Here is a 24,206-nt window from a genome sequence, read left to right as displayed (position 1 = left end):
TACGAAAAATTCCTTATTTAAAATTTTTTGCCGAAAATGGATGTGCAGCAAAATCAAAATTGCCATGTGTCCATTTTGGGTGTCTGACCTTACTGCCAGCCATAGACCTAGGGTAAGGACCTACGCGCATCTGAAATAAAATTATTTTTCAGACGCGCATAGCATGCCAAAAATGAAATTACCTCACGTTACCCCCAAATGACCTAGAGATGGGGGTAACTAGTGAGGTAACTAAATTTGCTGACAACACAAAGTTATTCAAAGTAGTTAAATCACGGGAGGATTGTGAAAAATTACAAGAGGACCTTACGAGACTGGGAGACTAGGCGTCTAAATGGCAGATGACGTTTAATGTGAGCAAGTGCAAAGTGATGCATGTGGGAAAGAGGAATCCAAATTATAGCTACATAATGTAAGGTTCCACCTAGGAGTCACCAACCAAGAAAGGGATCTAGGTGTCGTCGTTGATGATACGTTGAAACCTTCTGCTCAGTGTGCTGCTGAGGCTAAGAAAGCAAATAGAATGTTAGTTATTGGAAAGGAATGGAAAACAAAAATGAGGATGTTATAATGCCTTTGTATCGCTCCATGGTGCGCACCTCGAATATTGTGTTCAGTTCTGGTCGCCGCATCTCAAAAAAGATATAGTGGAATTAGAAAAGATACAGAGAAGGACGACGAAAATGATAAAGAGGATGGGATGACTTCCCTATGAGGAAAGGCTGAAGCGGCTAGGGCTCTTCATTTTGGAGAGAAGACGGCTGAGGGGAGATATGATAGAGGTGTTTAAAATAATGAGTGGAGTGGAACGGGTAGACCTGAAGCATCTGTTTACGCTTTCCAAAAATACTAGGACTAGGGGGCATGCGATGAAGCTTGAAAGTAGTAAATTTAAAACGAATCAGAGAAACTTTTTCTTCACTCAACGTGTAATTCAACTCTGGAATTCATTGCCAGAAAATGTGGTAGAGGCGGTTAGCTTAGCAGAGTTTTAAAAAATGTTTGGACGGCCTCATAAAGGAAAAGTCCGGAGACCATTAAATTGGACTTGGGGAAACTATTTCTGGGATAAGCAGCATAAAATGTTTTCTACTTTTTTGGGGATCTTGCCAGGATTTTGTGACCTGGATTGGCCACTGTTGGAAACAGGATGCTGGGCTTGATGGACCTTTGGTCTGTCCCAGTATGGCAATACTTATGTACTTATGGCATGCGGTAGTTGGGCGGTAAGTCAGTTTTGCCGCACGTAGAGCGTACCGCGGCTTAGTAAAAGAGGCCCTTAGAAATTAAAGTTTAACATTTTACAAAACATTGTGTAATTCTTCTGATATCTAATGTCTAACAGTAAGAAATTCCACCATTTGGTCGCTTGAAAAGCAGAACTAGCAGAGAATTTTGCTGCACCTTGGATAGTGAAACGATAGAAAACGTCTTGAATCTATTCTAGTGTTCCACCCAGGTAAATCTACCAGATCCTGCTTATTCGTCCTGCTCTCAGGAATTGGCAATCATGTCAGATAAAAGGTAACACTTGAATTCTCTGACCTGCATACTGTTTTATTCACCACCTGGTTATCATACAATGTAGTAGTATTGGGGGGGGTGGGGGAATGCACTGAAGACCCTTTGATTAAAGACTGGACTTTGTCGGCATTGCTGCACCGGGGATCGCTAGCAAGGTTTGATAAAAGAGGCCCTTAGTTTTTATTTTGGAAACACTGAATTATCAAATTCCTGGTCCATATGTTACACGTAATGAAGGACACCAGTTGGACCTAGAAGCTTTTACTAACTTGTCTCAAACTTCTACTAATATTTTTCTTTCTAATGGCTACTGGAGTAATATTTTGTGGTCTGACCATTTCTTTTATGCATTTACTATCGATTGGAAACAGTTTCAAAGTAAAAAGAAATGGCTAAAAACTTCCTATTGGTCTAGAGAGTTGTTAGATGAATCAGCTTTCTGGGCTAGATATGAGTCCACTGATACTAGTACAGATTCTGTAGATTTTTTGAAACAATGGTCACGTTTAAGTCTAGAGATTTTACATGATATAGCTTGCAATTGTCTTAGAACTAAACTGATAAGGAATTCTGATAAACGGCTTTTATATTTGAAGTGACATTGTAGAAAATTAGAACTTGCATGGCGGAAGAATAAGTCTGTAGCTATTAGAGAAAGTTGGAGATGTGGAATTCCACATTGTAATGCTCGTTGGTACACCAGCTTGGATCAATAATGCTGAGAGCTAGAGTTCAGGCCTGGTGTGAACAGCGAAGAAGCAAAGTCTATGTTTCCTATAGCCTACAGGCCCAAAGCCTCCCCAGAACTAACCATAACACTGACACATAGTTAACACCAGAATAGGAACAATAACACAAATAATAACCACATTAAAACCAAACTTCCATTATCACCACTATCCTCAATAAACTGAAGAAAAATCTATAGAAAATAAAACCTTCCAATACGTAAAAATAAAACTCACTGTGGTAATGTAAATGAGGCAGGCCCGGAGCCCAGATAGAACTGAGTCACACAGTGCATTAAGGTGAGTGAAAATAATATTTATTAAAGGTGTCAGGTAATAATAATAATAACATTTATTCTTAAATTCTGCATGTTCCAAAAAAATTAGACCAACACGGATAGCAAGTTAAAGAAAAACTGGCACAGTCCAGAATTACAATAGATAATTAAGACAAATCTAACAATTATAATTATTAAAAACTATGGGCCTTGTTAACTAAACAGCGCTAAGAGCGCGCTAGCATTTTTAGCGCATGCTAAACGCTAAAGACACCCACTTAGCCATCTCTCTCCTCTTCAATCTGTTCAAAATTCTGCTGCACGACTAATATTCCGCCAGTGTCGTTATGCTCATATTAGCCCTCTCCTCAAGTCACTTCACTGGCTTCCTATCCGTTTCCGCATACAGTTCAAACTCCTCTTATTGACCTATAAGTGCATTCACTCTGCAGCTCCTCAGTATCTCTCCACTCTCATCTCTCCTTACATTCCTCCCCGGGAACTCCGTTCACTGGGTAACTCTCTCTTATCTGCACCCTTCTCCTCCACCGCTAACTCCGGACTCCGTTCCTTTTATCTTGCTGCACCATATGCCTGGAATAGATTTCCTGAGCCGGTACGTCAAGCTCCATCTCTGGCCGTCTTCAAATCTAATTAAAATCCCACCTTTATGATGCTGCTTTTAACTCCTAACCCTTGTTCACTTGTTCAGAACCCTTATTTTATCAACCTCACTTTAATATTCCCTTATCTCTTGTTTGTCCTATTTGTCTGTTCTAATTAGATTGTAAGCTCTGTCGAGCAGGGACTGTCTCTTCATGTTCAAGTGTACAGCGCTGCGTACGTCTAGTAGCGCTATAGAAATGATAAGTAGTAGTAGTCTTTGGGTTCCGGAATCTTGCTACTCTTTGTCCTTATCCCTTATTTGTTCTCTTCTCCAGCATGGCCGCGATGCTGATCTGCAAGGGCAGGCTTCTGTTTCTGTGAGTCTGACGTCCTGCAGATATGTGCAGGACGTCAGACTCACAGAAACAGAAGCCTGCCCTTGCAAGCCCACCTTTTTGATGCTGCTTTTAACTCCTAACCCTTATTCACTTGTTCAGAACCCTTATTTTATCAACCTCACTTTAATATTCCCTTATCTCTTGTTTGTCCTATTTGTCTGTTCTAATTAGATTGTAAGCTCTGTCGAGCAGGGACTGTCTCTTCATGTTCAAGTGTACAGCGCTGCGTACGTCTAGTAGCGCTATAGAAATGATAAGTAGTAGTAGTCTTTGGGTTCCGGAATCTTGCTACTCTTTGTCCTTATCCCTTATTTGTTCTCTTCTCCAGCATGGCCGCGATGCTGATCTGCAAGGGCAGGCTTCTGTTTCTGTGAGTCTGACGTCCTGCAGATATGTGCAGGACGTCAGACTCACAGAAACAGAAGCCTGCCCTTGCAAGCCCACCTTTTTGATGCTGCTTTTAACTCCTAACCCTTATTCACTTGTTCAGAACCCTTATTTTATCATCTTCACTTTAATATTCCCTTATCTCGTTTGTTCTGTCTGTCTGTCCTAATTAGATTGTAAGCTCTGTCGAGCAGGGACTGTCTCTTCATGTTCAAGTGTACAGCGCTGCGTACGTCTAGTAGCGCTATAGAAATGATAAGTAGTAGTAGTGATGATTCCCTCTGATCTCTCCTCCCTGTATCAGTTGAACTATGGGCATCGTCTTCCTGAAACTTCTGGGACATTGGATCAGTGGCATAAGTTTAATAATACCTGGTTGGGGAGGGTAGCAGTTAGTAAAATGATACTGTACTTTTCTCAGACCCTCCCTCTGAAAATTCCCCCTTCTAGATTGAGGGGTTTACAACCGACACTATTTTCCTATATTTGGAGGTGACGTCAGCCCCGAGTATCTCAGAGGACTTTGCTGAAACCTCGTTCTCAGGTTGGATTGGGGGGGTCCCAGATATTTTGTGCTATTACCATTCAGCGCAATTGAGAGCTATTTATTGATTGGTATCATTCTTCCTCAGAAGACTGGGTATGTTTAGAGCAATATATGTTACCTACGCATCTCTGGCATTCCTCGCTGTGGAAACCAGTAGGGTTTAGGATTCCTCTCTCTGCTACATCTCCCTTATTTTTTGGCAGGATCAAGTTCGTCAGGGTGTTTTGGGGAGTAGGCGGTTGTCTAGGGCAGCTCCTCTACTTAGATTGATGACCTGGGCACCAGGATGGGATTGTAGACTGCTGAAGGGCTGGGTTAATAAGGGTATTCTTAAAGAGTTGTCATGACGTTTTGGAGGTTTTTATGCCAATGATGAGAGTGAGTACTCCGTAAAATTAAAGACAGTTGAACTGTTAAGATCGGAGTTACTTCACGTCACTTAAGGCTTTTCTTCCAGGTCTTTATGACTATAAGTCAACATTATCACGCTGTTATAAGAATAAAGGATTCTAGTAAATGATTTGCTTGAGGTGTATAAATATCCTTTATCTTGCTCTATAAGTGGTCTAGATCAACATGTACTTATTCTTAAGATTGGCCATTTATATCAGGACAAGGTCTTGGCTTCTTTTAAGCAATTGAGAGATACGTTTAATATTCTGAGCACTGGCTTCTTTTTTTTTATTTACAAATTAGACCTTTTTACGCTACATCAGTGGTGCTGGGGTGGTTGGGGAGCCCGGTAACTCCACTAGAAGAATTGCTGTTGAGGGACTCCACTTACAGGAGGCTGATTACAGGGTTGTACTCTATGCTGGAGGCTTTTCCCTATATTCCTAGAGGGATTTGGGCTTCTCTCGTTCAGCTCAGGATTGGAGTCTATTCAGATGAATCCCTTGACAATTTCAATTTCAGCAAACTTGGTGGAACGGGGTGTACAGGTATATTATAAGTGGTGTCGGTGCCTGGAACTGGTGTCCAAATTCTCGGGCACCTCATCAGCTTGCTGACGAGAGTATGGAGGAGTGGGTACCTTTTTCTATATTTTGTGACAATGTCCTGTGGTGCAGTCTTTCTGGATGGATTGGTTACAACTGTTTAATAACATGTTAGAAGTATCATTGTCTTGGGATCCTAAGCTATTTGTGCTGCAATGGGAGCCGTCTGATTTGACATCTCCACAATTTCGGCTTTTGTTCCCTTGTCTGGCTGTTATTCACCGAGACCTCGCCAGATGTTGGACTTCTAAGCAGATTCCACAGTTTGAGATTCTTAAGCAAAACCTGTAGCAAACTTACTATCTTAGTAGACTTAAGGCTGCCAAGTGAGGATACTTACATAAGTATTGCCACACTGAGACAGATGAAAGGTCCATCAAGCCCAGCATCCTGTTTCCAACAGTGGCCAATCCAAGTCACAAATAACCGGCAAGATCCCAAAAATGTACAAAACATTTTATACTGCTTATCCCAGAAAGAGTGGAATTCCCCAAGTCCATTTAATAACGGTCTATGGACTTTTCCTTTATGAGGCCGTCCAAACCTTTTTTAAACTCCGCCAAGCAAACTGCCTTTACCACATTCTCTGTCAACGAATTCCATAGTTTAATTAAACGTTGAGTGAAGAAATGTTTTTTTTTTCCGATTCATTTTAAATTTACTTGCCACCTTTTGATAAATATTGGCAACCTTTTTTGGTTTAATTTGACATGGATATCTCTTCCATTGTTACTTAGACAGAGTGAACACTGTTTATGTCTTCCATTGGTTGCTCTAATGCTAATTTTGAGTTTGTCCACTCAGTCATTGTTGGCTTCTACAGATCGTTGGGCATGTTTCTTTCTCAATGTATTATGCTACCTCTGTATTATTAGGTACTTGTATTGCTTTTACCTTGCATCCCTAGATGTATTTTTTGGGGTTGTTTACGTTGTGTTGTGTGTTTTGTTTTTTTCTTGTTTTAATTTCTGTTTATTTTGCATTAAATATGAAAAACATAATCTATATTAATAAATCCCACCTTGAACATTCTGAAGCTCACTCCAAGGCAGAGAAACACAAAAATCCTGTAGTCTTCATAGGCTAGGACCAGTCACCCTCACTCATAGACCCGCCCTCAGCCACGCCCCATCTGTACATAAAACGCTACCTCAACATTCTGAAGACAACCTGCTGAAGCCATCTGCAAAATCCCTAAACAGTTCGTAAGTTCATGGTGGTGAAGCCATCCAACTCACCATGTCTCTCTGCCCCGCCCTCGAGGGCGGAACACAGAGAGTAAAGGGATCCATAAAGGCACCCCTACCAACTGGCAACCCCCTCCAACAAACAAAGACCCAGGCAGGGGGAGTGTTTCCGTACTCCTCCCCCTGCCTAGGAATCGCTACAGACTGCTGGCAAACTCCCCAACCACACGACCACAAAAGCCACCCGCAACCCCCCCCACACACACACACAAACACATAAACGCACACACAAACGCAAACACACACAAACACACATACACACGCAAACACATACACATACGCAAACACACACACAAACACATGCAAACACACACACACAAACACACGCAAACAAACACACGCAAACACACACACACAAACACACATACACACGCAAACACACACACACGCAAACACACACAATCACACACACACGCAAACACATAAACACACACACACACGCAAACACACACACACGCAAACACACACACGCAAACACACACAATCACACACACAAACACACGCAAACACATAAACACACGCAAACACACACAATCACACAAACACACACACACTTAACACACACAAACACACGCAAACACACACAAACACGCAAACACACACACATAAACACACGCAAACACATAAACACACGCAAACACACACACATAAACACATAAACAAACGCAAACACACACACGCAAACACACAAACAAACGCAAACACACACAAACACATACACACACATACACACACACACATAAACACACAAACACACATACACATAAACAAATACACAAACACACAAACACATACACATAAACAAATACACACACACACATACACACACACACATACACACACACACATACATACACACACATAAACACACATACACACACATACACATAAACAAATACACACACACACATACACACACACATACACACACACACATACATACACACACATAAACACACATACACACACATAAACACACACACACATACATACACACACATAAACACACATACACACACATAAACACACACATACATACACACACAAACACACATACACACACATAAACACACACACACACAAACGCAAACACACACGCACACACAAAAACATACACACAAAAAAAAACCACACACACAAACACACACATACACAAACACACAAAAAAAACACATACACACACATACACAAAAACACACACACACACACATACATACACACACACACATAAACGCAAACACACACGCACACACACAAACACACACAAAAACATACACAAAAAAAAACACGCACACACAAAAACATACACACAAAAAAAACACACACATACACAAACACACCAAAAAAACACACACATAAACAAACACATATACACACACACACATAAACAAACACAAACAAACACAAACACATATACACACACACACATAAACACACACACACACAAACGCAAACACACGCACACACAAAAACATACACAAAAAAAAAACACAAACACAAACACACAAAAAAAAACACAAACACACACATACACAAAAACACACACACACACACATACATACACACACACACACATAAACGCAAACACACACGCACACACATAAACACACACAAAAACATACACACAAAAAAAACACACACACACGCACACACAAAAACATACACACAAAAAAAACACACACACACAAACACACACATACACAAACACACAAAAAAAACACACACACAAACACACATAAACAAACACATATACACACACACACATAAACAAACACAAACAAACACACACAAACACATATACACACACACACATAAACACACATACACACACATGCATACACACACACACACACACACACATAAACACAAACACACACGCACACACAAACACACACAAAAACATACACACAAAAAAAACACACACACACCAACACACACACACATACAAACACACACACATACACATACAAACACACACACACACACAGCCTCGACGGTGCACCTCTAAGTGCCCCCCAGCCGCATCGCCACAACAACCCGTGCAACGAGGCATCAGAAAGCCCCTACCCACCTTCCCTCCTCGCCGCTTCACCAAGCCCCCCCCCCCCCCACATCGACCGCCTCGCCACCCGCGACCGCTAATACAAACTCTGTCTGGCGGCTGCTGCTGCTTCTATTCAGCAGCAGCAGCCCGTACATAAAGAAAACAAACAAACAAAAAAACAACCTCCTAAAACGCACCTCCGTGAAGAACCATCTCACATTGGCTGACGTCTCTGCAGCCACTCCTCCTCTCCCTTCAACGTCAGTGCCCCTGAGAAACGCCGAGACGTCAGAGGGGAGAGGAAGAGCGCATGCTGAGACTTCAGCCAATGTGAGATGCTTCTCAACCGAGGTGCGTTTTAGGAGGATTTTTGGGGGGGGGTTTCTTTATGTACGGGCTGCTGCTGCTGAATAGCAGAAGCAGCAGCCGCCGAACACAGTTTGTATTAGCGGTTGCGGGTGGCGAGGGGGTTGATGAGGGGGGGAGGGGCTTGGTGATGTGCCACGGTGGGGGGGTCGGGTGATGCGCGAAGGGGGAGACAAGGGGCTTTCTTTGGGTGCTGCGCCGGCTGGGGGGGAAGGGGGGGTCTCACTGGACATGGGTGGCTGGAAGGAAGCAGGGGGAGGGGAGGGTCGCTGCACATGGGTGGCTGCAGGGGGGGCAGGGAACAGGGAGATAGGGATGGGGCTCCACACACCACATGGGTGCCTGCAAGGGGGACAGGGGATACAGGACGGACACTGCAGGGCGGGCAGGGGGCCAGAAGGGTTGGTGGTCATCAGGGGGGACAGGTGGGTCGATGGACATGGCTGGCCATAGGGGAGGAACAGGGAAAAAGGAGAGGACATGGGTCCTCAGACATGGGTGGCTGCACAGGAGAGGAGGGTCGCTGGACATGGGTAGCTGCAGGGGGGGCAGGGGGACAGAAGAGTCGCTGGACATGGCTGGCTGCAGGGGGGACAGGGGAGAGAGGAGGGACGCTGCACATGCGTGCCTGCAGGGGGACAGGAGGGATGCTGGGGGGGGGGGCCTGAGACCACATGGGTGGCTGCAGGGGGAGCAGGGGAGACAGGAAGGACGCAGCAGGGGGAGAGGAGGGTTGATGGGCATGGGTGGCTGCAGGGGGATGCTGGACATGGGTGGCTGCAGGGGGAACACGAGGAGAGGAGGGTCGCTGCACATGCCTGGCTGCAAGGGGGCAGGGGAGAGGGAGGGGGTGAGGGGGTTCCTCACACCACACACGTAGTCACTCATTCTCTGTCTGCCACATACACTCTCACTCACACACTCACTGTCTTTGTCCCTCTCTCTCACACAGTGTCACACAGAAACACAAACACTGTCTCTCACACACTCTCTCTCTCGCACAAACACATACATACACTCTGTCTGTCTCTCTCTCTCTCACATTCTCTCTCTGACACACACGCTCCATCTCTCACACACGCTCTTTCTGAAACATACACTCCAAGGAAAACCTTGCTAGCGCCCGTTTCATTTCTAACAGAAACGGGCCTTTTTTACTAGTAAAGAATAAAGTTTTACAAAAATGGTGAGCGAATTAAAAAATGCATGGGATAGACACAGGGGATGCCTAAATAGAAAGAAGATGGAAACTGAACGTGGATGTTGAGGTGTTATCTTGGACAAGAGTAGTGGGAACTGAGGCCGATGCCGAACTGACTTCTACAGTCTGTGTCCCGCAAATGGCAAAAGACAGGAGAAACTTTGGCAACTCCAGTGTTGTAGATCACTTTAGCAGATGCTGGAACTGAGGGTGCTGTGCAGCTCAGCGGGGAAGGGAAGACATCTTGACATCTTGACTGGTAAGTTGAATACTGTCACAAGCACATACCATCCCCATCATGTTTGGCTGTCTGTATAGTTGACATGGTGGAGACTTGACAACCAGCATTTAAGCCTGGGTGACTGGGGCCCGCACAGAGTTGTGAGCGCGGCTCTGGCCATGTTGCGGGGCAGACTGGATGGACAGTGCGGGGCTTTATCTGTCGTCCATTTACTGTGTTACTGCAGGAAAGATTTCTGTAGAGAGGAATGTGGGAAAATTCATTTTGGCTTCTGTCCTTTCTCCGAGCTCACATCGGTCTGAGCATGCTCAGTGTGTTTTTCACCTTATTCCAGATGTTCTGAATGAGATGAAGGAGACCTACATAAGGGATAAGGAAGGTCTGACATATTGAAATGAGGCTGATAATGTTTTGTACTATTTAGAGTGGGACTTCTGCTATAAAGATGAGTTGAGAAGGTTTAGGAAACTTCACTGAGATTTGCAGGGTCCAAAACAGCCTCTAACTGAGGGTTTGGGAATTTTTGTTCATTGAAGTTGGTGAAATTCTTTATTCTAGGAATTTTAAGGAATTGGACACTAAAGGTGCCCTTTTACTAAGGCCTGCGGAAAAATGACCTTTGCTGGTATAGGCAGGTGTTTTGCACACGCGCAGGTCCATTTTTCAGCGAGCGCACCTGCAAAAAAGACCCTTTTTTTGTGGCGAAAAATGGACTTGTGGCAAAATTAAAACCAGCACGCATCCATTTTTGGCATGACTTAATGGTAAGGTCTCGTGCGTTAAACGGGCGGTAACACTGCCAAAAGTGGAATTACCGCATGGGGTAGCTTGGCGGTAGCTCCAATTTGATGCTCGTTGTACGCTCATAGGCGCCTTAGTAAAAGGGTACCTAAATGATTTGGGGGAACCTGATGCAGTTCTCTTAACTCTTGGAACAGGCTCCCTGAATGTCACTCCTAAGATTATATCCCACATTGAACGAGGGGAAGAGCCATACGTCAGGGATGAGCCGGGATCGGAGAAAAGAGAAACTGGGCCAAGCAGCGGCTCAGGTGAGTGCAGTAAGAAGAGGGACTGAGGTAACTTTAATTTCCATTCATGGCATATATTTATCTGAGCAGACATGAGATACTTTGGTCCTTATATGAGGGCAAAGATCAATTTTATGTGAAAATATCTTTATTAAGTCACACAAAGTGAACATTAATACAAGTCACTGATAGTCTAACCATCTAACAGGTTTCTGTTCAACATGATAATGAACATGACAGCATTTTATTCTCTCCCCCCCCCCCCCCCCTCCAGCAACCGTCCCTGCATCAAATACCCTCACCTTTCCATCTATATTGAATATATTTATTAAGAGGTCCTTTTACAAAAGCGTGCGCTGCTTGCAGTAGTGTAGGCGTGGGTTTTGGGAGCACGCCTGTAAAAAAAACCTTTTTAAAAATTTTTCTGAAAATGGACATGCGTCCATTTTGGGTCTGCGACCTTACCGCCAGCCATTGACCTAGTGGTAAAGTCTCAAACGGTAACCGGGCGGTAATGACCTACGTGCGTCAAATGCCACTCGGTGCCAGAAATTAAATTACTGCAAGAGCCGTGCGGTAGCTCCATTTTGGCACGCATTGGGTGCACGTAGATGCTTACACGGCTTAGTAAAAGGGCCCCTCAGTCAAAGAAATGAATCCAATACGTCTGGCAAGATCCGCTTCTAGTGAAATCATTGGATTCCGAAAACGTTACTGTTCTCTGTTTTAAAAGCGTTTCCATTAAATTGCTTACCAGAGAAAGTCAGATGTACTGGCCTGTAGTTTCCAACCTGTTCATTACTTCCACTTTTGTGGAGAGGAACCAGCCTTACAGCAGTTACAGAAGATTTTGCACCTGTTGAAAGAAAAGAGAAAAAGCCCTACCAGACCCCCTTCTTTTTCCTCAGCTGTTCTGAAAGGGAAAGGGGATGGGATTTGATTTTTTTTTTTTTTTTGTTACATTTGTACCCCGCCCTTACCCACTCATGGCAGGCTCAATGCAGCTTACATAGTGTATACAGGTACTTATTTGTACCTGGGGCAATGGAGGGTTAAGTGACTTGCCCAGAGTCACAAGGAGCTGCCTGTGCCTGAAGTGGGAATCGAACTCAGTTCCCCAGGACCAAAGTCCACCACCCTAACCACTAGGCCACTCCTCCACTGTTGCTACTATTTCAGATTCTACGTGGAATGTTGCTATTCCACTAGAAGTCGGCCCTTGCAGATCACCAATGTGGCCGCGCAGGCTTCTGCTTCTGTGAGTCTGACGTCCTGCACGTACGTGCAGGACGTCAGACTCACAGAAACAGAAGCCTGCGCGGCCTTCTACATGGAATGTTGCTAGTGGAATAGCAACAATCCATGTAGAATCTCCAATAGTATCTATTTTATTTTTGTTACATTTGTACCCTGCGCTTTTTCACTCATGGCAGGCTCAATGCGGCTTACATGGGGCAATGGAGGGTTAAGTGACTTGCCCAGAGTCACAAGGAGCTGCCTGTGCCTGAAGTGGGAATCGAACTCAGTTCCCCAGGACCAAAGTCCACCACCCTAACCACTAGGCCACTCCTCCACGTTTTGTGGTTACAGTCACATATTATATACAGGTAGGTTAAAAGAAGCAGCTGTTTTGTTCTGTGTGAGGTCTAGCCTTCAGAAGTGCAGGGATTTGAAAAGAGATTAATTTGATCATGCCTCCTTCTGGAATGGAGATTAAAAAAAAAAAAAAAAAAATCATAGAGCATGCAAGCAAAGACTAACTAAAGGGCCCTTTTAATAAAGGGTTGGCGCTCGGCAATCAGCTTGCCATGCGCCAACCCAGAACTACCGCTGGCCTAATGTAGCCACCAGTGGTAATTCCGCTCCCAGCATGCATTTCCAGTGCTAGGGGAAATTGTTGTTGGTTTTTTTTTTTTTACCACAGGGGGTTACCGGCTGGATAATGCAGGAGTCCTTACCACCAGCTCAGTGGATTGTGGTAAGTGTTTCCCCTGAAATGGCCAAGTATGAACTTACAGCACAGCCATTTCTTTTCAGGCCTTTTTACCCGCTTTGGTAAAAGGGGCCTCAGCATGTGACAAGAAGTGCCACAGCCAGTAGCACAGGGCTCCTTTTACCGCAGATTGGTAAAAGGGCTCATAAGTAATGCCACACTGGGAAAAGACCAAGGGTCCATCGAGCCCAGCATCATGTCCACGACAGCGGCCAATCCAGGCCAAGGGCACCTGGCAAGCTTCCCAAACGTACAAACATTCTATACATGTTATTCCTGGAATTGTGGATTTTTTTCCCAAGTCCATTTAGTAGCGGTTTATGGACTTGTCCTTTAGGAAACCGTCCAACCCCTTTTTAAACTCTGCTAAGCTAACCGCCTTCACCACTTTCTCCGGCAACGAATTCCAGAGTTTAATTATACGTTGGGTGAAGAAAGATTTTCTCCGATTTGTTTTAAATTTACTACACTGTAGTTTCATCGCATGCCTCCTAGTCCTAGTATTTTTGGAAAGCGTGAACAGATGCTTCACATCCACCTGTTCCACTCGACTCATTATTTTATATGCCTCTATCATGTCTCCCCTCAGCCGTCTCTTCTCCAAGCTGAATAGCCCTAGCCTCCGTAATCTTTCTTCATAGGGAAGTCGTCCCATCCCCGCTATCATTTTAGTCGCCCTTCGCTGCACCTTTTCCAATTCTACTATATCTTTCTTGAGATGCGGCAACCAGAATTGAACACAATACTCAAGGTGCGGTTGCACCATGGAGCAATACAACGGCATTATAACATCCTCACACCTGTTTTCCATACCTTTCCTAATAATACCCAACATTCTATTCGCTTTCCTAGTCGCAGCAGCACACTGAGCAGAAGGTTTCAGCGTATTATTGACAACAACACCCAGGTCCCTTTCTTGGTCCGTAACTCCTAACGTGGAACCTTGCATGACGTAGCTATAATTCGGGTTCTTTTTTTCCCACATGCATCACCTTGCACTTGCTCACATTAAACGTCATCTGCCATTTAGCCGCCCAGTCTCCCAGTCTCGTAAGGTCCTCTTGTAATTTTTCACAATCCTGTCGCGATTTAACAACTTTGAATAACTTTGTGTCATCAGCAAATGTAATTACCTCGCTAGTTACTCCCATCTCTAAATCATTTATAAATATATTAAAAAGCAGCGGTCCTAGCACAGACCCCTGAGGAACCCCACTAACTACCCTTCTCCATTGTGAATACTGACCATTTAACCCTACTCTCTGTTTCCTATCCTTCAACCAGTTTTTAATCCACAATAGGACATTTCCTACTATCCCATGACCCTCCAATTTCCTCTGTAGCCTTTCATGAGGTACCTTGTCAAACGCCTTTTGAAAATCCAGATACACAATATCAACCGGTTCCCCTTTGTCCACGTTTGTTTACTCCTTCAAAGAATTGAAGTAAATTGGTCAGGCAAGATTTCCCCACACAAAAGCCGTGCTGACTTGGTCTCAGTAATCCATGTCCTTGGATGTGCTCTGTAATTTTGTTTTTAATAATAGCCATTACCATTTTCCCCGGGACTGACGTCAGACTCAGTAGTATATCTCGCCGGCATCTGTCAAAATTAATTGATTTTCACAGGTGAAACTGCCAGGTTTTCAGCCAATCAGAAAGCAAGGATATGATCAAGCCATGCCCACTCCCAGCCCCCTCTGATGATGTCACAACCACTCCAAGCCCCCTCGGATGATGTCACCGGATATGACATCTTAACCATGCCCAAGCTCACCCTTTTTACTTTGCCATGCTCCCTTGCCCCACCTTATTTGCATAGCTCTGCCCTAAACCTCACCCTCTTGCATAGTCCCACTCCCAAACCTCTCCCATTTTGGTGATGTAATAGGAAGTGGCATAGCCACATCCCTTTTCCAAGATGGCAGCCACTACTGTATACATTCCTTCGCTTCCTGTTTCCATTACTAGCCGCCATTTTGGATGGTCATGTGACGGGAAGTGACGTCAAAAACCCCACCACCACCCCTTAACAGCCTCGGCGGAATTTATTTGCATATGTGCAACTTAACCTTTTTTCTTCAAAAAAAAAAAAAGGACACTACTGGATCATGTTAGGTTGTCTGCTTTACAAAGGCTCTCTATTTTTCCAAGAGAGATTGCAATGGCTCTGTTGTAAAACAAAATAATTATTCAGTCTGCAGCCAACCAGCGGGGCTGTTCCAAGCACTCTCACGGTCCTGCCTTTTTTCAACATCTGTTTGCTTTTTCCAGCAAGCATGATGTTCTCTGTCTGTGTGATATCAATAAGTTCTTCGGGGTGAAAAGAACCTTCCATGGCTTCCCCATCGTAATACTTTATTGTGTAAACAGGCTTCTGCCTCCTGTTTAACACATCCGTGATTATAAATATCTCATCGGTCCACGCCTGTTTGTACCCCTTTTGAAAAACACCTTTTGTTTTCGACAGTCTTACGTGATCGCCTTTTGCAAAGTATTTCACGGCCGTTTCTAGTTCCGCATTCCCTCTATAGATCATTTTCCGGACCCGCAGAGAATTTAGAGGCGCCACGTCGATAGGGATGTCTATCCCTTGTGGCTCTGTGAAAACTGATTATAGCAAGTAACATGGCTGGCAACACATCTACATATTGACAAGTGTTGCGTGATGTGAAGAAAGGCCACATGTTAGACTTTATTGTGCGGTTAAACCTGTCTACCGCCATCACTTTTATATTGTTGTTGGTTACAAATAACAGATTCCTTTTGTAACATCTGTACAGGTTTATTTAAAAACTCTTTACCCTTATCTGTTTGTAATTTTTTTTTAGGCGTGCGGCCTAAGCTAAATACCTTTTCAAAAGCTGTAGCCACTAAGATCACCTGGAGTTAAACTGGTTACCCATCAATTTGCCACTCAGGTGTTCGTAGTGAGTAAAATGATACTTGCAGCAGCATGGAAAAAACCAGGGCTCCCTAAGTTGCAGGCTATCTTAGTCAGACTCGACACTATTCAACTGATGTCAAAGTTTACAGCCATACGAAAAGGGCGGTTGGCCCAACACCAGAGAATATGGGAATCCTATCACAAATGGTATTCCACTCAGAATCATTAGTTTCTCACAAGATGAAGGGGAGAGAGGGGAGGGGAGGGAAGGTGCGGGTGGAGGATGGGGGGGGTGGTGGTGAAGACTAGGATATTAAGCAAGTAAGGCAGAATTTATTGTCTAGATAGAATTAATGTAATAGTGTTTTTATTGATGAATGCATAAATGATACAATATCATGCCAATCCTTAAAACTCCAGTAGCAAACATTTCAAACCTGTACTAATACATCTGAACTTCTATCATCAACATTTTTATTTTCCCTCCCCCCTCCCCCTCCCTTTTCCTTTGTATAATATGTTTATTGACTGTATCCAGTATTGAAGAGAAAATCTGTACAGAATTATTATCAAGGAAGCTTTACAGGAACCTTTGGACTGTATCAAACAGTAACCGAAGCATTGTTCAGCAAGATTCATAATGGAAATAAATATGGAATGCTGTCAACATTCTGTAGTCAGTACATGTAGTTCCTGTGTTTCACTACTTTCCACGTCTCCTCCATCATATGTCAAAGTTGTGATTCATCAACAAGTTAACGCCCACAGGGCAGGAGGAACGTATCATGGTTTTAAATGCCATCCTCCTTTTCCCATCTCCCAGACTCCCATCATTCTATATCCTACTCTTCCCGTCTACCCTCCCTTCCCCTCCTAACCCACCCTGAGATATCTTCCAGAAATGTATCTCGTTGTGAAATCAAAGGGAATTCAGGACCAGACTTCTACCTCTAGTATGTAGTGTCTGAATATATGGGCCCCAAATGTCCAAAAAGGCCTTCCTCCTCCTCTTCGAACCTCCCACCCCTCGGCGCTCACACAACATTAGTTCATGGAATCTATTCCTCCAGTGCCAGAAATCCGGGAGAGCACTACCCACCCATTGACAAAGTAATAACCTCTTGCCAACCAAACAGGCCCTACGGATCAAATGTCTTCCAGATATGCCCTGCAGTGCAAACACCTCATGTTTATCCAGCAACACACCCATCGGGGAGTCCACTACCCCAGAGCCCAACAGAAAGGACAGATATTGCAGAACCTCTCTCCAAAAATGGTGTACCCGAAAACATTCCCACAAACAGTGAAACAATGACCCAGGTAATCTTCCACATTTTTCACATAGTGGGTCTTCCACCCCTCCCATCCTAAAAATCTGAGCTTTTGTAAGGTATGCTCTATGCAAAATTCGGTATTGGCATTCACGGAAGCCTGCATTGCCAGTCATCTCCGGAATTCTAGAAACTAACATATCAAAATCCAAAGACAGCCCTGGTCTCGCTAAATCTCGGGCCCATCGCATTTGTATTAACTCCCGGTCCTTTAGAAGTGGCAATTTCCCCAAGATCTTATACAACTTAGAGACCGAGAGTCGTTCTGTGTCTCCTCCTGTTAAAAACTGTCTTATTCGGTGACAATGTCTATGTTTCAAAGCCTCTGAGTCTACCGTCTTCACATAGTGTATAATTTGATTATAGCGAAAAATGTTATTCATGTCATAACCAATACCCAAAGCTCCCAAACTTAATAGCTTCCCTTGCTGGTTTAAAAGATGCTCCAGACGACTAATGCCCAAGCGTCCCCAAGCCTGAAATGTTTTATTGTCCATCCCCGGTTTAAACAATAAATTCCCACAAATGGGTAGCATATCTGATGTGTGTTTCGATATACCCCAAATACCCATCAGGTCTTTCCAAAGCGATCGCAAAGATGTTAGCAACAGGCTATTTCTTAGGTGTTCAGGTATACGAGCCCCAGGTGCCTGTAACAAAAAATAAAAGTGGCCAGGAGCAAAAAATTGAGCCTCTATTCTCCGGGGTGTATAATCTTCACGGTCAAAAAACCAGTCACCAAAGTATCGCAATAAGCATGCCCTATTATATCTTCTCAAGTCTGGCAAACCCAGGCCCCCCTCTTTCCAGTTGCCCATTAACAGAGGCAGTGGTAGTTTAGCTTTTTTTCCCCCCCAGCAATATCGTCTGAGTAAACGATGTAAGACTTTGAGATCTCTCTGTTTGATAAGGACTGGTAGCATCCGTAGACAGTAAAGCCATCTGGGGAACTCCACCATCCGAAACAGCTGAATGCGCCCATAAAGTGTAAGAGGCAGTGTCACCCAACTTTTCAGTCTTGTCTCTGTACCACTTAGCAATCTATTCACATTCAATCGATAGAGATCCGCTGAGGTCATAGACAACCATATTCCCAGATAGCGAAATGACCCTCGTGCCCACCGAAGTGGGAAAGCCTGCCCCCATTCCTTCTTCTGGTCTTCTGAGGACGCCAATGCCAGAGATTTCATATAATTAAGCTTGAATCCCGCATAATCTCCAAATTCTTGGAATAGCTCCAACAGAGCCGGGAGAGACTGGGATGGTTGTGTCAAGTGCACCAGTAAGTCATCCGCAAAGGCTGACAGAAGAAACCTCGAGGCCCCTATCGGGATTCCCTTGATCTCTGGATGAGTTTGTATCGCCCTAACCAAGGGGTCCAAGGATAAAACGAACAGTAGAGGAGAGAGCGGACATCCTTGCCTAGTACCTCTAAAGATATGAAATGAGCGAGAACAGACCCCATTCACCCACACATAAGCCATTGGCTCCAGATATAACACCTGAATCGCATCTAAAAACGAGCCTTGAATACCATAGTGTTTCAAAGTCTCAAACAAGTAAGGCCAGCTCACTCTGTCAAAGGCTTTCTCTGCATCAAAACTAATTAACAGAGAAGCCAGACTCTTATATTGCACTGTCTCTAAAGAGGCCAAGATTGCACGAAGGTTCCGAACCGCTGTCCTCCCCTTCACAAACCCCACTTGAGCCTCTTCCACCAAGTCCGGGAGTACCTGGGCCAACCTGTTCGCCAGTATCTTAGCGTACAACTTGGCGTCCACATTGAGAAGGGAAATTGGTCTATACGATCCAGGGTCTGCCATATCCTTACCATCTTTCGGGATAACTACAATCTGAGCTCTCTTCATTGTTTCAGGCACAGTCCTCTCCTCTATCATGGAATTAAACAAAGCTAAAAGCGGTCTCTTGATATGTTCATAGAACTGTTTGTAAAACTCCACTCGGTAGCCATCTGGACCCGGCGTTTTGTGAGAAGCACTTTGTTGTAACGCCAACATAAGGTCTCCTTCCTCAAGTGGGCTATTTAATCGTTGTATTTGGCGAGGGGACAACTTGGGCAACTGTACCGACTCTAAAAACATATCAGCACTCAGTCCTTCATCTTCCGGCCTAGCGTATAAGGCCTCGTAATACTGGCCAAATCGATCTGCTATACCCTGATCCGTTCTCAACAACTTTCCATTTAAATCTTTCAGTTGTAAAATTCTAGAGGCTCCCCTTCTGCTCCGCACCATATTCGCCAGCAACCTCCCTGCCTTATTGCTGTATTGGAATAGCTTATATTTATAATAAAATTGGGACTTAACCGCCCTCCGATGCAGCAATTCGTTGAGCTCTTGCTGCGTAATCAAAAGCAGTGACTTATTCTCCGCAGTAGCATTCCTACCATACAGTTTTCTATATTTGCGGACCTGCAATTCCAACCTCAAGATCTCCCTATCTCGAATCCGTCGAGTTCTAGCACAGTAAGAGATTATGTCTCCGCGCAAGACAGCCTTTTCCGCTTCCCAAAAAAGGGTCGGCTGCTGGCTATGAACCCCATTATGGAATTCATAATCTGTTATCCTCTCTGCTAAAAATGTCTGAAAGTTTTGATCATTTACTAGGTCTAAGGGATATCTCCAAAGGCGCAGTCCACCCCCCTTCACAGGCCTCCCCCATCTCAGCCAGATCATAGCATGGTCTGAGACCTCATAGGGACCAATCTCAGCCTGAACCATCTGCGAAAACAGGGGAGTTGAAACAAATAGATAATCTATGCGAGATTGGGATGCATGGGCTCTGGAAAGATGAGTGTAATCTCGGTCCGATGGGTGTAAAACACGCCACACATCCACAAGGTCTAATGCATCACAGAGCAAAGTCAAGGCTCGAGCACCCCTCCCAAACCCCTGGCACCAGCGCCGGATCTATCCAGCTGGGGGTCAACCACTAAGTTAAAATCACCTCCCAGGATAATATTCCCCCCTTTAAATTTGGACAAGTTGGAGATCAGCCCCTGAAAAAACTTCTTGTCATATACATTTGGGGCATATACATTGCAGAGCACTAGAGTATGACCCTCAATCTCTATCTCCGCCAAAATATAGCGGCCCTCCGAACTTCTCGAGGTGGAGGTGATCTTTATCTGCAGTCCTTTTCGAAAAAGAATCAGGACTCCAGCTTTCCTCCCCACCGCTGGGGCTTCCAAGAGAGATCCCACCCATCCTGTCTTAAATTTTAAGTGTTCCCCTGAGGACAGATGTGTTTCCTGCAGTAGGGCTATATCCACTTGTTGTCTTTTCAACGCCTGAAGCACCTTTGTCCGCTTTATCGGGGATGACACTCCCCCAATATTCCAAGAAACTATTTTAAGTGATCCCAGTACACCAGAAATTCAATAACATCATGAAAAAAGTTATACATTTAAACAAAAGAAGGGAAACCCTCCCAGCCCATAGGGCCTCCCTTTTCAATCCCTTTGAATTTTGTCTCTGAAACCCAAACTCTGTCAGATACTTCCCTCCCTCTTTAACCTTCTCACCCCCCCATCCCTACCCCCCCCCCCCCCCAGAATCACTCAACCATTCCCTCATGGTTAAAATCACGTGAGCTCCCCCCTCCCCACACCCTCCTCTGATTTAGTATCTAGTATAGTACCTCCTACAATCTTTCCCCCCCCCCCCCCCTTATGTAATCCCTAGACCCATCACTATTGGGGCTATCCCCTTACTGGTATCCACAATTACCCTGTGAAAACCTCTATCCCAAAAGAAACCTATCCAACCTTTGTAATCCCTACTAGGGAATTTATAGTATCAGATGTTAGGGCCCAATTGTAAAACCATGTCTCTCTTCCGCAAAGTATGATTCTGCGGGCCCCCTCAAACAAAGAACCTTTGAAACAGCAACAGTAAACATAGCATGCCCCATGTACCCTCTTTATAGTCAGTAATAGATAGGTACAGTCTGGGTTATAAAATTACCAAACTGTGTCCCGTCAGCTCGGCGTGAGCTCGCCACCCCAGCTTTTCAAGATCATCATCTTAATCAAATCAGCCAGGTTTTCTTGGTTGTTCTTTCAGGCCGGATCCTCAGGGGTCAGGTCTCGCTGCACAAACTTCAACGCTTCTACCGCTGATGAGAACAGTGAGTGTTTCCCATTATGCCAAATCTTTAGACGGGCCGGATAAAGTAAAGCAAATTGAATTTTCTTTTCAAATAATTGTTGGCACACTCCACGAAATGCTCTTCGCTGTAAAGAAACTCCGGTCGAGAAATCCTGGAAGCAGCGTACCGTATGGTTCTCATATTGTATGGTCCCAGCCTTTCTGAACGCCCGAAAAATTTCCTGTTTGTGGGCAAAATTCAAGACTTTGAAAATGACGACTCTTGGGCGGGGGTCCTTCGAATTTCCAGGCCCCAGCCGGTGGGCACGTTCTATTCTTAAAGGCCCAGCAGACAGTTGTAAAGGTAAAATTTTTGGTAGCCAGTTTTCTAGAAAGTCTCTTAATTCTGAGTCTTTGATCTTCTCAGGCAACCCAATCATTCTTATATTACTCCTGCGAGCTCTATTTTCCAGGTCCTCCAGCTTACTCTCCAGCCGTTCTACCTTGCTCTCCAGGTCTTTTTGTGTTGTCTCATGCTGCTGCACTCGATCTTCCACATCAGATAATCGCTGCTTATATTGAGAAAACTCTGACTGGATGTTTTCCAACTTCGCGTCGATGCCTCCTAATTGTTCTTTGATCGCTTGTAATTTGTGATCCACTGACGCCCCCAACATAGCAGAGACTTCCGCTGCCACCTCCGCGGCCCACGCCGAGCTCACCGACCTCGGGCCGTCTCCATCCGCCATCTTGGAATCTGTTGTACGGGTCCGCATGTTTTCTTTTTTGGGGGGTTTAGCCGCCATCGCACCTCTGCCAAGCTCCGTTTTAGTATTCCGCGATACCCCGATGTTTCGGATCGCCGTTGTTGTTATCCTCGCTTTTTAATGCGGCGAAATGAGGTATTTATTTGCGGAAAACGGCGCGGGGAAGGCGGGAGCTCAGCACGACGACACCTTCTCTCTAGCCGTGCATCACGTGATCCTCGTCTAGATAGAATTATATGCGAAGGTTCTATATGTTGATACTGAAAAGTTGTGTCATGTTATAAAGCATGGAAATGTTCAGTGGAAACTTTTCTGTTGTTTACTGAAAAAACTATAAATAAACAATTTAAAAAAAAATAAAAAGCTGTAGCCACTTCACAGCCGTTTTTTGGTGTTAGACACACGGCCCAAGCATATTTCGATAAGATGTTGATAATCGTCAGTAAGTATTTATAGCCGTGGTTAAAAGAAGACAGAGCTGACAGATCCAACAGCTCTGAGCATGTGGATTCTACTTCATGTTTAATACCGTGTCATGTAGCAAGTTAATTAAAATGCTAAATTTATGTGTAGCTACTATGTGGCTCTACCGCAAGCTTTACAGCGACCCCTGAGCACGCAAAATCCATAGCATGCAACTGCAATGGGGTGTGGACCTGGGAGGGGATTGAGCAGGTCAGGGAGTGCACAGTTTATAGAATACTGTAACAGGCACGACCATTACACCAGTCATTGCACTCGTGTTAGTGCTGGTGCTTAAAGTTAGATGTTCTCGCCTGACACTAGGGGTCCCTTTTACTAAGACACCTACATGCGTACAACGCCTGTCAAATTAGAACTACCGTCCAACTACTGAGTGTCCCGGGCGGTAAGTTAATTTTGACGCGCGTCCAAAACATGCCGCAGAAAATAATTTCTGTTTTCTACCGCATGGTGCTAACTGGGCGCTAACTGACAGTGTACACGCGCTGACGATTACCGCCCGGTTAACGCGTAAGACCTTACTGCTATGTCAGCGGGTGGCGGTAAGGTCTCAGGCTCAAAATGGACACGTGCTGATTTTTATTTTGCCTTTTTTGCAGATGTGCTAAAAAATGGACCTGCATGCGTCCAATACACGCACCTACCCCAGAGCAGGCTATTTTTTGGCATGCCTTAGTAAAAGGGCCCCTTCACTTCACCCTACCTGTCCTTCCAACTATCGACCCATCTCCATCCTCCCCTTCCTTTCCAAGTTACCTGAACGTGCGCGCCGTTCACCGCCACTGCCTTGACTTTCTCTCATCTCATGCTATTCTTGACCCACTCCAATCTGGCTTTCGCCCTCTTCATTCAACTGAAGCTGCACTTACAAAAGTTTCCTGGCCAAATCCAAAGGCCTCTATTCTATCCTCATCCTTCTCGACCTATCCGCCGCTTTTGACACTGTTGTTCACAGCCTACGCTTTAATACGCTGTCTTCATTAGGATTCCTGGGCTCTGTTCTTTCCTGGTTCTCCTCATACCTCTCGCTTCGCACCTTT

General features: G+C 44.6%; 2 protein-coding genes across 3 annotated transcripts in view; both read left to right on the top strand.

Moving 5' to 3' along the window:
* The window catches only part of LOC115463370 (gastrula zinc finger protein XlCGF26.1-like), a 952,960-nt gene that overhangs the window by 767,820 nt on the left and 160,934 nt on the right, over positions 1-24,206 (top strand). The window lies entirely within an intron of this gene.
* LOC115463356 (oocyte zinc finger protein XlCOF6-like) overlaps positions 1-24,206 on the top strand; it is a 47,221-nt gene that overhangs the window by 2,365 nt on the left and 20,650 nt on the right. The window contains exon 3 of the mRNA XM_030193780.1: positions 11,504-11,617. Coding sequence (XP_030049640.1) covers positions 11,504-11,617 — 114 coding nt within the window. The remainder of the gene's footprint in view (positions 1-11,503; positions 11,618-24,206) is intronic.

Source organism: Microcaecilia unicolor, chromosome 1 (genome assembly GCF_901765095.1).
Source record: "Microcaecilia unicolor chromosome 1, aMicUni1.1, whole genome shotgun sequence".
Taxonomy (NCBI): Eukaryota; Metazoa; Chordata; class Amphibia; order Gymnophiona; family Siphonopidae; genus Microcaecilia; species Microcaecilia unicolor.
The sequence above is the reverse complement of the archived record's forward strand: the minus strand, read 5'-3'. Positions and strand labels throughout refer to the sequence as shown.